Source organism: Balaenoptera borealis (assembly GCF_965194805.1).
Source record: "Balaenoptera borealis genome assembly, chromosome: 19".
NCBI lineage: Eukaryota > Metazoa > Chordata > Mammalia > Artiodactyla > Balaenopteridae > Balaenoptera > Balaenoptera borealis.
This window is the reverse complement of record NC_138878.1, coordinates 54207287-54221357: the sequence shown is the minus strand read 5'-3', so window position 1 is coordinate 54221357 and position 14071 is coordinate 54207287. Positions and strand designations below refer to the sequence as shown.

The 14071-nt window shown below is 38.7% G+C and overlaps 1 protein-coding gene across 5 annotated transcripts in view; it reads left to right on the top strand.

Annotated features, from left to right (window-relative positions):
• Positions 1 to 14071, top strand: part of ZNF569 (zinc finger protein 569) — a 76694-nt gene that overhangs the window by 41444 nt on the left and 21179 nt on the right. For 2 of the 5 annotated variants that reach the window (XM_082367285.1, XM_082367286.1), the window contains exon 4: positions 13804 to 14005. In XM_082367285.1, the coding sequence (XP_082223411.1) occupies positions 13804 to 14005 (202 nt within the window). The remainder of the gene's footprint in view (positions 1 to 13803; positions 14006 to 14071) is intronic. The other 3 variants (XM_082367289.1, XM_082367287.1, XM_082367288.1) reach the window with 2 other exon arrangements.

Below are 14071 nucleotides of genomic sequence, written 5' to 3'. Positions count from 1 at the left end.
TGGCTGCTTTTGCTCTTTGTTGTGGTGCACTGGCTTCTCATTGCAGTGGCTTCTCATTACGGAGCACAGGCTGTAGGCGCGCGGGCTTCAGTAGTTGTGGCTCGCAAGCTCTAGAGCGCAGGCACAGCAGCTGTGGCCCATGGGGTTGGTTGCCCCGCGGCATGTGGGATCTTCCTGGACCAGGGCTCGAACCCATGTCCCCTGCATTGGCAGGCAGATTCCTAACCACTGCGCCACCAGGGAAGCCCATATATGTGATCTTGATCAAATAATGTTTCTCCTTTTTTTCTGTTAATTTGGTCAATTAAAGTGATCAATTTTTAAAATTGAAGTATAGTTGATTTACAGTATTGTGTTAGTTTCAGGTGTACAGCCAAAGAGATTCAGTTATAAATGTATATATTCAGATTAGTTTCAATTATAAGTGTTGAAATATAAATACAAGATATTGAATATAATATCCTGTGCCATAGAGTAAGTCTTCATTGCCTGTCTGTTTTTTGTATAGTACTTTGTATCAGTTAATCTCATACTCTCAATTTGTCCCTCCCCCTCCCCTTTGGTAACCATAAGTTTGTTTTCTATGTCTGTGAGTCTGTTTCTATTTTGTATATAGATTCATTTATATTATTTTTTAGAGTCCATATATAAGTGATATCATAATATTTGTCTGACTTACTTCACTAAGTATAATATTCTCTAGGTCCATCCATGTTGCTGCAAATGGCAATATTTCATTCATTTTATGGCTACTAACATTCCATTGTGTATATATACCACATCTTCTTAAGCCACTCGTCTCTTGATGGGCACTTGGGTTATTTCCATGTCTTGGCTATTGTAAATAGTGCTGCCATGAACATTGGGGTGCATGTATCTTTTCAAATTAGAGTTTTCATTTTTCCTGGATATATAACCAAGAGTGGGATTGCTGGATCATATGGTAGCTCTTTCTTTTTTATCCAGTCTGCCACCCTGTGTCTTTTGACTGGAGCATTTAGTCTATTGACATTAAAAGTAATTACTTATAGGTATATACTTATTGCCATTTTAAACCTTGTTTTCCAGTTGTTTTTCCAGTTCTTTGTTCATTTCTTCTTTTTGTTTTTTTTCCTTTGTGGTTTCATGGTTTTCTTTTGTTTTATGCTTGAGTTCCTATCTTTGTTTTTTGTGAATCTGTTATATGTTTTTGATTTGTGGTGACTGTGGAGTTCAAGTTTGTTGGCCCATAACTATCTCTACTTGTGTTAAACTGATAGTCATACAAGTTTACACCTCCCCCACATTTTTTGATTTTGATGTCCTATTTTACATATTTATGTTTTACCCTTTTGCTATTAATTGTAGTTATGTTGCTTTAAAAAATTTTTTTGATTGTTTTTAATCTATGTACTGGCTTAAGTGGTCTTCAATCTTGTTATATATTTACCTTTCTTATTGTGATTTTCCCTTTCCTATAGATTCTTGTTTCTTGTTTATTTAGAGAAGAGCCTTCAATATTTCTTTTAGGGTAGGTTTAGTATTGCTGAATTCTATAGTTTTTGCTTGTCTGAGAAATTCTTTTTTTAAAAAATTTATTTAATTTTATTTTTGGCTGTGTTGGGTCTTCATTGCTGTGCGTGGGCTTTCTCTGGTTGCGGTGAGCGGGGGCTACTCTTCGTGTGGTGTGCAGGCTTCTCATTGCAGTGGCTTCTCTTGCTGCGGAGCACAGGCTCTAGGTGCACAGGCTTCAGCAGTTGCAGCACGTGGGCTCGGTAGTTGTGGCTCTCATGCTCTAGAGCGCAGGCTCAATAGTTGTAGCGCATAGCCTTAGTTGCTCCGTGGCATGTGGGATCTTCCCGGACTAGGACTTGAACCCGTGTTCCCTGCATTGGCAGATGGATTCTTAACCACTGTGCCACTAGGGAAGCCCTGCTTGTCTGAGAAATTCTTTATCTCTCCTCCTATTCTAAATGATAATCTTGCTGTAGAGTATCCTAGGTTGCAGGTATTTTCCTTTCAGGACTTTGAATATGTCATGTCACTCCCTTCTGGTCTGAAAAGTTTCTATAGAGAAATCAGCTGATAGCCTATGGGGGTTCCCTCTAACTGACTATTTCTGTCTTGCTGCGTTTAGAATCCTCTCTTTAACTTTTCTGATTTTAGTTGTGATATATTTTGGCATGAGTCTGATTGGGTTCATCTTGTTTGGGACTCTCTGGGCTTCCTGTACCTGGATATCTGTTTCCATCTTTCGGTTTGAGAATTTTTCAGCCATGATTTCTTCAAATACATTTTTGATCCCCTTTTCTGTCTCCTCTCCTCTGGAACCCCTATTATGCATAGCTTGGCACATTTTATATTATCCCATAGATCTTGCATGTTTCTTTCTTTTTTTTTTTTAATTTGTCTTTCTGTCTGCTTTTCTGATTGGGTGATTTCCATTATTCTATCTTCCAGATCACTTATTCGCTCTTCTGTATCATTTAGTCTGCTATTCATTGCCTCTAGATTGATTTTTATCCTGGTAATTGAATTGTCTAATTTTGATTGGTTCACCTTCATAGTTTCTAGCTCCTTGTTACAGTGATCTTCATTTTTCTTTTTGATCTTCATTTTTATTGATAATCTTTCTTAATTCCTTTAGCATTTTTATTACCCTTTTTTTGGGGATTTGGGGTCCAGTAGACTGGTGAGGTCTGTTTCATTATCTGTTCTTTCAGGGGATTTCTCTTGTTCTTTTTTTAGGAGTAATCCCTCTGCTCTTTCATTTTACTTAACTTTCTCTGCTTCTGTGAATTTAGGAGAAACAGTTATCTACTGTGTTCTTGAAGGGGTGTTTTTACGTGGGAGTGTCCCTTTGTAGACCGTGTGTGTCCAACATTTTTGGTGTGAGGGCTGGTTTTGGTATGGATGCCAGCCACGTTTTTCTTCAGAGTGTGCTGGCTGTTATTCCCTTGATAGTTGGTCTTGTGGTGTCCAGAGCCTGTGCTAGATGGGAGGTGGGGTCTCTTCTTTGTTCCATGGCTGTCACCACCCTGTCAGGGGCAGGGTCTGCTTCCCAAATGTTGGAGTAGAAGTCCTGAGGTCAGGTTTCTCAGGCTCCATTGCCCTTCAGTGCGTGCCCTACCCCAAAGAAGGTGAATGCTGAAGCAAGTGAGGCCCATGCGCTCATAGCAAACCTATGTGCCACGTGTGTAGGTGTCCAGGGTTCTGCTCAGAAGCAGCCCAAGGTGCATCCTTTTCTCTGTTTTGTTCCTCCCAGATCTAGTGCAAGGCTGTGGTGTGGAGTAGACTGGAGCTGGGTGTCGGGGTGTTGTTGCTGCAGGAATTGAGGTGGGCAGGAATTGAGATCTGGGCTGCCTCTGTGGCAGACTTCTCCCAGGATCTGTCTGCCCCAGGTCTGGTGCTAAGCTGCTGTGTTGAGTGGGTGGGGCTGGAGCACTCTCGCTGGTAAACAAACTGCTGTGCACTCCTGCCCAGGGCCTGTCTGCCCAATATTCAGCACTTAGCCATTATGCATTCTTGTGGCACTGCCCAGTGCACACACTGACATTGTCTGCTGTAGCTGGTTCTGCTGCCGCTGTGCACTCATTGACAAAAGTCTCCACTGCTAGAGCTGCCACCACCACTGTGCGCAAGCTGACAGTGAAGCTCTGTGGCTCCCTCCAGATCACACCCCAGGCCATCTGGGCTGTCTCTGCATAGCTAGATCAAGCCCTCTCCCAGGACCTACCTGCCCGAGATTCAGCGCTTAGCCACTATGCATTCTTGTGGCACTCCACGATGTTCTGACAATGTCTGCCCAGCTAGACCTGCTGCCTGATGTGCGTGCTGACAGTGTCTCCCCTGGCTAGACCCACCCTCCCGTGTGCACGCTGACAATGGCTCCATGGCTCCATCCAGATTACACCCCTGGAGCCCCCTGTCTGTCTCTGTGGAGCTAAACAAATCTTTCCCCTGATCTCACACCAGGCTGTGGTGTGGAGGGAGCAGGGCTGGGGCATTTACTGTTTAGGATTAGGAAGTGCGGTGAGGTGGCAGCTGCCGGTGCAAGCTTTTCTCCATCCTGATTGTTAGCAAGCCAGCATATGCACACACCTCATGAGTAGGGTCTAGGCTTCTCTAGCATACCTCATGAGTAGGATCTAGGTTTCTCTAGCCCTTCTTTCTGTCTCAGCAGATCCCATTAGGCAAGGGGGCTTGTCTCCTCCATGTAAGACCCCAGAACTTGGATGCCCAGATTGTGAGTCAACCTGATCATTCCCCAGGGCGAGGGTCTGCCTGTGTGGACCTTCTCTTCCTTACAGATCCCTCCCAGGGGTGCAGGTCCCAACCTGATGCCTTTTTTCCCCCCATCCTACCCAGTTTTGTGGAGATCTTTCTTGCAGCTTTGGTGTTAGGTATAGGAGTCCTTCTGTCAGCTTCCTGTTGGTTTTCTGTGAGAATTGTTCCATGTGTAGATATATTTTTGATGTGTTTATGGCGGGAGGTGAGCTCCATGTCCTCCTACTCCACCATCTTGATCCTCCTCCTTTAAAGTCATCAATTTTTGAATGTTAAACTAATCCTGTAACCTGGTTGGGGGAACCACTTGAATATTTTTTTCCTGGATATTTAATACATTAATTTAATTTATACTAAGGTATACATAACTGATACCAGAACTTTACTGAAAGCAGATTTTCTTGATTCTGGTGTTAGAAGGTAAGGTGAAACCAAGATATAAGTTCCTTGCAAGCCTGTTTTATTTAGCAGGAGTTCTGTACCTATCACACATCCTCAGTGAATGCTGTTTTGGACAAGATATCTTAAACTATGAAGATGAATTTTGCCCAAGGCCAGTACTGTTCTATTAAAGTAAATTTTGTGATTGTAAATTCTTTAGAGAATTTGAACCTTGTCTGAAAGCCATTTACCTCCTCACATCATACATATAGCCCATATTTCTTTGTCCCTTAACTTTATTCAATGACTTCATATGTATGAGTCACAGAATTACTCATACAACACTGATATGTATGTTAAAAATATAGTTTCTTTATTTTAAAAATTTGTTCGCCTATCTCTTATGAGTTCTGATCAGTAGCATGAAAAGAAAAGCTAGTTTTGATGCAGTCTGATTCAAAACTTAGTCCTATCAGTAAACTGTTTCTTTGAATAATTATTCAGTTATTCAGATTCCCCTCTAAACCCCTGTCCTCTCTTAAGGTGGTATCTGAGATATAGAAGAAAATCTTCATAGCTTTGGGAGGAAGAGGGTCCTCTGTGATTCTCTATGGATGTGTGCTGACTGGTATCCACTGAATCTAGTTTAGCTGGCTTCTTTTTCTGGGCATTCTGTAGCTGATGAATTTGTGGTATGTTTTTCAGCTCAGTCATGATCCAAGGGTCCCCTCCTTTCAACTTTCCTCCCTTGGATCTTGTTGTCTCCATAGTCTCTGAGTCTCTGTCATAACCTCCAAAGAATCCCTGGCTTCCATGTGCAATAGTCTGTGGTGTCATCTTGCCTTCTGCAAGGGTCCTATCACTCCCTACTCAGGATATATGCTACATGGGACACAAAGGCTACTTAAAGTTCCCCCAATTTGACCATGACACTTTGCCCTCTTAATTCACTACCTTTCTTACTTCACCTTAATGCCCTGGAGTGTGGGAAGTTCTGAGCACACATTTAACTGCCTATGTCCCTACCTCCATGGCCTTTCTTCTCTATCCCAGGCCTCCAAGGGGGAAGAAAGGGTTTCCCCCAATCATCTTCCCCTCTGTCTTTCTTTTTACAGTAAAACTAAAATGGAGAAAGGTTATGAAGAATAAGGAAACATACATTAAAAAGCGTTTCAAAACTAGTATACTGGTTACACGTTTGGAATCTGTGAGTGCCAGTGAGAGGCCCAAGGCAGTATAAATAAGGCCATGGAAGGTCTGAAGATATTACTGATGACAAAGCACATCCATCCAGAAGCAAAAAATTAACCCTAGCGCAAGAATATCACATCATTTTGTTCTTTGTTGCCATATTAAGTTTCATCTGCAAATGTTCACATCTCCAGAAACATAGAACAGAGTGCCTAGGACAATAAAATTAAATTGACAAGGCTGCTGTGTGTTCTGTATTCTGCTTAGTGCTTTACTTGAACTCTTCATTTTTTCATGAGGATTTGAATTAATGATTGGTGTCACTTCCCTTCAGCCTCAGGAACTTCCTTTATTATTTCTTTTTTTTTTTTCCTTTATTATTTCTTGTTAGGCCAGTCTGCTAGCAATGAATTCTCTGGGAATATATTTCATCTTTTTTTTTTAGGTGAAATTTACATAAAATTAATAATTTTGAAGCAAACAATTCAGTGATATTTAGTACCGTCACAATGTGGTGCAGCCACCCCTCTATCTAGTTACAAAACATTTTCATGACCCCAAAATAAAACCTCATACCCATTAAGCATTTACTCCCCCCTTCCCCTCTCCCCCAGCCCCTGGCAACCACCAATCTGCCTTCAGTCTCTGTATTTATCTATTCCAGATATTTTATATAAATAGAATGCTAAAATATGTGACTTTTGTGTCTGGCTTCTTTCACTTAGTATAATCATTTTTGAAGGTAACTTTGCTAGTTACAGGATTATTCATTGATAGTGTTTTTTCTTTCAGCACTTGAAATATTGCTGTCCCATTGCCTTGACCTTCATTGTTTCTAATGAGAAGTCAGGTGTTAATTTTATTGTGGCTGCCTTGTAGATAAAGGATTGTTTTCCTCTTGCAGCTTTTAAGGTTTTCTCTGTACTGTTACTTTCAGCATTTTGAGTATGATGTGTTTAGGTTTGTATCTTTGTGTTTATCCTGCTTAGGGTTCATTGAGTGTCTTGGATATGTATATTAGTGTTTTTTAAAAATCAAATTTAGGAAGTTTTCAGCCAGTATTTCTTTGAGTAGTCTTCTGTCTTTCCTCTCCTTCTGGTACTCATATTATGTGTATGTGGATGTACTTATTTCTGTCTCACATTTCTCCTAGTCTGTGTTCATTTTTCTTCACTCTTTTTTTTTTTCCTCATCTTCAGATTGTATAGTTTCTATTGATCTCTCGATCTTTAAGCTTGCTGATTCTTTATTCTGCCATCTCAGACCTTCATGCAGCTGTGAGAAAGTCTCATCCAGGCCAGTGGGGAGTTGCTGACCAAAATTTTCCCATTAGAGGAGTCCCATGTCAGGTAAAATGGTCCAGTCCCTAATACCCTCACTGTGCTTAGCCTTTGGCTGGAAAAATAGCCAGTGGTGGCTTGAGCATAGCATGGTCTCAGCATGAACACAGTAGTAGAACTAAAGATAGAGCAGCTGGAGGTTGTTCACCAATTATGCGTCTCACAGCTGGTTCTCTTGAAGGGGATCTGGGAGCATATTTCTATGGCTGCCACAAAGATAGCATTTTGAAATGTTCTCTTTCTAGCATAAGCATTTATCTGTCTTAATAGATTTACCTAGTATTATTGACTGTGACAGAAATCTTACATAACAGTTGCTTAAACAGGACAGAATTTTATTAGTCTCTATAGGAATTCAGGTACCAACAAATCAGGGCTGGTCCTGTATCTCTAAGGCAGAGAGACCCAGGATTCCTCTATTTCATTTGTCTACCTCATTATCCTCTAATACTTGGCTTCTACCTCATTATCCCAAATGCCTATATTTGCCCTAGTCATCATAGTTACTTAACAGTCTATAGGAAGGAGGAAGCTGGGGAGAAAATGTATACCTCTTCCCTTTAAGCTCACTTACCAGTAGTTGCACATAATACTCCTTTCATCTTATTGTCCAGAACCTTATATAAAAATACCTAGCTTCAAAGGAGATGAAGAATGATAATAAGAATGATAATGGCACAGGAGGCCATATGCCCAGCCAAAAATTTGGAAATGGGGGAAATAAATATTGGGATAGAAGAGTAAAAGTCTGTGCTACAGTATCAACTGTTCTGGATTTCTTTTCTTTTTTCTTTTTTTTTCATTTTGAGATCAGTCTTGGTTTCATATTTCTTTTTAAATTATTAATTTCATTGAAGTTCAGTTTGTTTCAGTATTTATTCCTAATTTTGTATGTTTATTTTTTAAATTTATTTTTCTTCATTAAACTTATTTGCCTAATTCAGTGTTTATGCTTAAAATATCAATTTTTAATTATGGGGATTTATGTATATAAGTTCTAGATTTCTCATATTAAGATTATGCTTCATATTTACTAAATTTTTAAAAAAGTATTTTCGTCAAGTTTATTTTAATGATTTCTTTTTGGATTCTGTCACTCTTGAGCAGGGTGCAATTACAATTTTCTTGCAAAATCTGTGGTGTTGGTTTTGTAATTTATTTATTAGTTTATTGATCCAACTTACTGAGGAAAATACAACTCCCTGAGGAGAAATCTGAGGCTGAGGCACTGTCAGCAAGAATTCATCTTATGTGCTCTTATGCTTTCATGTGATTAATGAAACCATTATAGTTGGACTAGCTTTCTGCATTATGTTTTCTCCTCAGCCGTAATTCCTCACCAGGTACTTTTTCTGAGCTTATTTTGGTCTTTATCCCACTTAAGGGGAAGTCCCAACTACCCCGTGCATTTCAGTGTTTTTTTAAAAAATTTATTTATATATTTATTTTTGGCTGCATTGGGTCTTCGTCGCTGTGCTTTCTCTAGTTGTGGCGAGTGGGGGCTACTCTTCGTTGTGGTGTGCAGGCTTCTCATTGCTGTGGCCTCTCTTGTTGCGGAGCACGGGCTCTAGGTGTGCAGGCTTCAGTAATTGCAGCACATGGGCTCAGTAGTTGTGGCTCGCGGGCTCTAGAGTGCAGGCTCAGTAGTTGTGGCACACAGGCTTAGTTGCTCCGTGGCATGTGGAATCTTCCTGGACCAGGGCTCAAACCCATGTCCCCTGCATTGGCAAGCAGATTCTTAACCACTGTCCCACCAGGGAAGTCCTTTCAGTGTTTTTTTACCCTGACACTTTGCCTTTGGTTTCTTTTTTTTTTCTTTTTTCATTTCTTTAAAAATTTTCTTTTCTACCTTTATTGAGATATAATTGACATGTAACATTGTGTTTAAGGTGTACAACGTGTTGAATTGATACACTTATATACTGCAAAATTATTATCACAGTAGTTGGTTAAAAACTCCATCACCTCACATAATTATTTCTTTTTTAGGGCGGGAACATTTAAGATCTACTCTCTAGCAAGTTTCCAGTATATAATACTGTATTGTTAACCATAGTCACCATGCTGTACATTAGATCCCCAGAAATTATTCATCTTATAAATGGAAGTTTATACCTGTTGACCAGCATCTTCCCATCACCCCCACCTCCTAGCCCTGGGCAAGCACCATTCTGTTCTCTATTTCTATAATTTTGACTTTTCAAGAGTCTACGTATAAGGGATATCATAGAGTAATTGTCTTTCTTCGTCTGACTTACTTCACTTAGCATAATGCCCTAAAGGTCTATCCATGGAGTTGCAAATTGCAGGATTCCATCTTTCTCATGGCAGAATAATATTCCATTGTATACGTATATATCACATCTCTGTATACATTCATCTGTAGACAGACACTTAGATTGTTTCCATATTTTGGTTACTGTTAATAATGTTGCAGTGAACATGGGAGTGCATATATGTCTTCAAACTCCTGTTCTCATTTCCTTTGGACATATATCTGGAAGTGGGATTATTGGATTATATGGTAATTCTATTTTTAAGTTTTTTAAGGACCTTCTGTACTGTGCTGTTTTCCATAGTGGCTGTATCAATTTACATTCCCATCAACAGTGAACAAGGGTTCCCTTTTCTCCACATCCTTTCCAACATATTTTATCTCTTGTCTTTTTGATGATAGCCATTATAACAGGTGTGAGGTGACACCTCATTGTGGTGTTGATTTGAATTTCCGTGGTGATTAGTGATGTCAAGCATTTTTTCATGCACCTGTTGGCCAATTGTATGTCTTCTTTGGAAAAATGTCTATTCAGTTCCTCTGCCCAATTTTACTCAAGTTGGGTTTTTTTGCTATTGAGTTATATGAGTTCTTTGTTTTGGATGTTAACCCCTTATCAAATATATGATTTGCAAATATTTTCTTCTATTCCATAGATCACCTTTTTATTTTGTTGATTGTTCCTTTTTCTGTGCAGAAGCTTTTTAGTTTGATGTAGCCTCACTTATTGATTTTTGCTTTTATTGCTGCTTTTCATGTCATATTTAAAAAATTATTGCCAAGACCAATGTCAAGAGCTTTATCCTTATGATTTCTTCTAGGAGTTTTACTGTTTCAGGTCTAACTTAAAATATTTAACCATTTTGAGTTAATTTTAGTGGTGTAAGATGTGTCCAGTTTTATTATTCTGCATGTGATTATCCAGTTTTCCCAACACCATTTATTGAAGAGACTATCCTTTCCCCATATTGAATATTCTTGACTCCCTTGTCAAATATTAGTTGACTGATACAAGGGGGTTATTTCTAGACTCTCATTTCTTATACATGGGTCCATGTGTCTATTTTTATGCAGATACCACACTGTTTTGATTACTATGGCTTTGTCATATAGTTTGAAATCAGGAAATGTGATGCTTCCAGCTTTGTTCTTTCACAAGATTGCTTTGGCCATTTGGGGTCTTTTGTGGCTCCAAACAAATTGTATTGGGTTGGCCAAAAAGTTCATTCGGGTTTTTCCATTAAAAGATCACTTTTTCCTGTTTCTGCGAAAAAAGTCTTTGGCAGTTTTGATAGTGATTGCATTGAGTCTATTGATGGCTTTGGGTAGTATGGACATTTTAACAATATTAATTCTTGCGATCCATGAACATGGGATATCTTTCCATTTATTTGTGTCCTCTTCAGTTTCCTTCATCAAAATCTTATATTTTTCAGTGTCTAGATCTTTCTCCTCCTTGGTTAAATTTATTGCTAAGTATTTTTGTTGTTTTTGATGCTATTGTGAATGGGATTGTTTTATTTCTTTTTCAGATATTTTGTTGTTAGTGTATACAAATACAGCTGATTTCTGTCTGTTGGTTTTGTGTCCTGCAGCTTTACTGAGTTCGTTGATTAGTTCTTACAGTATTTTTGGTGGTGATTTTAGGATTTTCTATATATAAGATCGTATCATATGCAAAAAACAAAAAAACAACAAAAAACGGAAGACAGTTTTCTTCTTTCTTTCCTATTTGAATGTATTTTTTTTCCTTGCCTGATTGCTCTGGTTAGGATTACCCCATACTATATTGAATAGGTCTGGTGAGAGTGGGTACCTTTGTCTTGTTCTGATCTTAAAGGAAAAGCTTTCAACCTTTTACCATTGGATATGATATTGTTGTTGGCTTATCATATATGTCCTTGTTTATGCTGAGGTATGGTCCTTCTATACGCAGTTTGTTGAGAGTTTTTATCACAAAAGGATGTTGTATTTTGTCAAGTGCTTTTGCTGCATCTATTGAAATGATCATATAATTTTTGTCTTTCATTCTATTAAAGTGATGTATCACATGTATTGATTTGCATATGTTGAACTATCCTTGCATCCCAGGAATGAATCCTTCTTGATTGTGGTGTATGATCCTTTTAACATGCTGTTGAATTTAGTATGCCTATATTTTGTTGAAAAATTCTGCATCTATATTCATTAGAGATATTTGCCTATAGTTTTTCTTGTAGTGTCCTTATCTGCCTTTGGTATCAGGGTAATGTTGGCCTTGTAAAATGAGTTTGGGAGTGTTCCCTCCAGTTCCATTTTTTTGAAAGTATGAGAAAGACTGGCATCTGTTCATCTTTAAATGATTGGTAGAATTCACCAGGGAAGCCATCTAGTCCTCGGCTTTTCTTTTTTTGGTGGGAGGGGAGGGTTTTCTCTATTGAAAGATTTTGATTACTGATTCAACTCCTTATTCAATATTGGTCTGTTCTGATTTTTTATTTCTTCATGATTCAGTCTTGGTAGGTTGTATGTTTCTATGTTTCTTCTAGGTTATCCACTTTGTTACCATATAATTGTTCATAGCAGTCTCTCATGGTCATTGTATCTGTGATATCAGTCATAATATCTCCTCTTTCATTTTTAATTTTATTTATTTGACTCCTCTCTTTTTTTCTTCTTGATGGTGTCCTTAGCACAGTTAGTAAGATCCGCTTCTCTGTAACATCCTCTGAGAATGTTATCTGCTGCTCTCTCAGACTTTTCAGTGACGCAGCTCACAATTCAGTACTTTGGATGTGATGAGAGAAAAATGACACTCTTTGGCACCATCCCACATAGCTGGGAAAGCAGGGTATTCACACATTCTTATTTTCCTTCATGAATGAAATCATGGGCCAAGATTTCTCTTGGCCCTAAACTGTGTTGCCTTGGTGGAGGAGTGAAGTAGGTAAAGTCAAACTGTTCCTCTTACCCTCTCTGATGAGTCCAAACTTGTATTTTTTGCTCCACTGATGTACTGGAACTTCTTGGCTGGAGACGTGTACTTTCACAAAAGCTCTGTCTTCTATTGGGTGCTTGTCTAAGACAGTCATTTTCTGGGGGCTCCTGGACCATGACCAAGAGAGGCTAGAGTCAGTTCACATGCCTCTCAGGGTCTATAGCCAGGACTGAGGTCTGTATGCTTATAACTCAATGTGTGGGTAGGCAAGACTCCTTCTGAGTCCCTTAGCATATGGTGCTGGACCCCACAGTTCCCACAAAGGCACTTTTGTCCATGGATGGATGCCAAATTACTGTTTTTGCAGTGGGGCCACTGCAGAGGGATGTCTTATTTTGCCATGATTGCTTTTGGTTTCTTAAGCCTGATTGTTTACAAGTCCTTGATATTTAGCAGAAAAGGGCTCCAAAAGAGGAGTTTCCATTATTCCCACAGCATACTCTCAACCTTAGTGGATGTTCATGGTCATAGGGTCCTTTTAGGACCTAGAAATAAATTATCAGAAACATTTTTTATGAGTTAGCTCCTGGTGATTTCCTTTTATCTTACCCCATCTCTCATAGAAATTTCTCAAAGTATAGGAAATATGGACAGCTACCTTTGTTCCAGTGCTGTTGAAGATTTTTTCTTATGTTTATATTTTTGGGGCATTTTGGTTTTTAACTAGGAAAAGTGCATTTGATTTCTATGTTCAAATCACACTTCTTTGAAGAAATTTGTTACCAGTCTCTCATTTCTGACACTTTAATCTTTCTTGGTGCTGTTTTCTCACAGTTCTGGTTGTAATTCAAGTTCAGACCATTTAAAAAAAACTTCATTAACTAATCTTTTTTCTATATCTGTTGGTATTTGTAGGATTCTATTTGTGGCACTCTTTTTTCAGTATATGTGAACTCTGAACAAAAATATATCCAGTTTTTGTGGCTGCAGACACCTGTTATAGGCTTATGAACAATAAATCCTCATTTTCAATTTAGATTTCTTCTGATCTAATGAACAATATGTGCAATTGCTAAATCAATGAATATCTCTGTTTGGATGTTCCTACTATACTTCAAAGTCATTCTCTCCCCATTTCTGCTTCCATCCAAATCCTATTTTCATTTTTTCATGTACCAATGAATCACAGGGATCTAGTGAGTTCCCAGACCAATTAACTTGAGTAAAGTTTTGTATTCCCCCAGTTTTTACACTCAGTATAAATTAGTACCCAAGATCTCTTTAACTCACAGTAGTTATTAAAGATGTGTGCTTGCTAAATCAATAAATGAACATAAACTAACAGGATGTTGCTAAAATGATATTTTTCTTTCAGACAATAACAAAAACAGGTAAAATTTATTTTATAATCTCTTACCTTTGTGTACTATCAGAACAAGTTTCAATATGTTTTGTCCACTACATCTAAGATGGATGACTCCAGATTGAGTGGGAATATGTTGTTACAGGAAACAGTGACATTCAAAGATGTGGCTATTGACTTCACTGAGGAAGAGTGGCAGCAGTTGGATCCTGCTCAAAGGAACCTGTACCGGAATGTGATGCTAGAAAACTATAACAACTTAATCACTGTGGGTAAGGGTAGTTTCCTATATAACTCAAACTCTGGGAGTAGGTTACCTTTTTTTCCCCCAGTGTTTC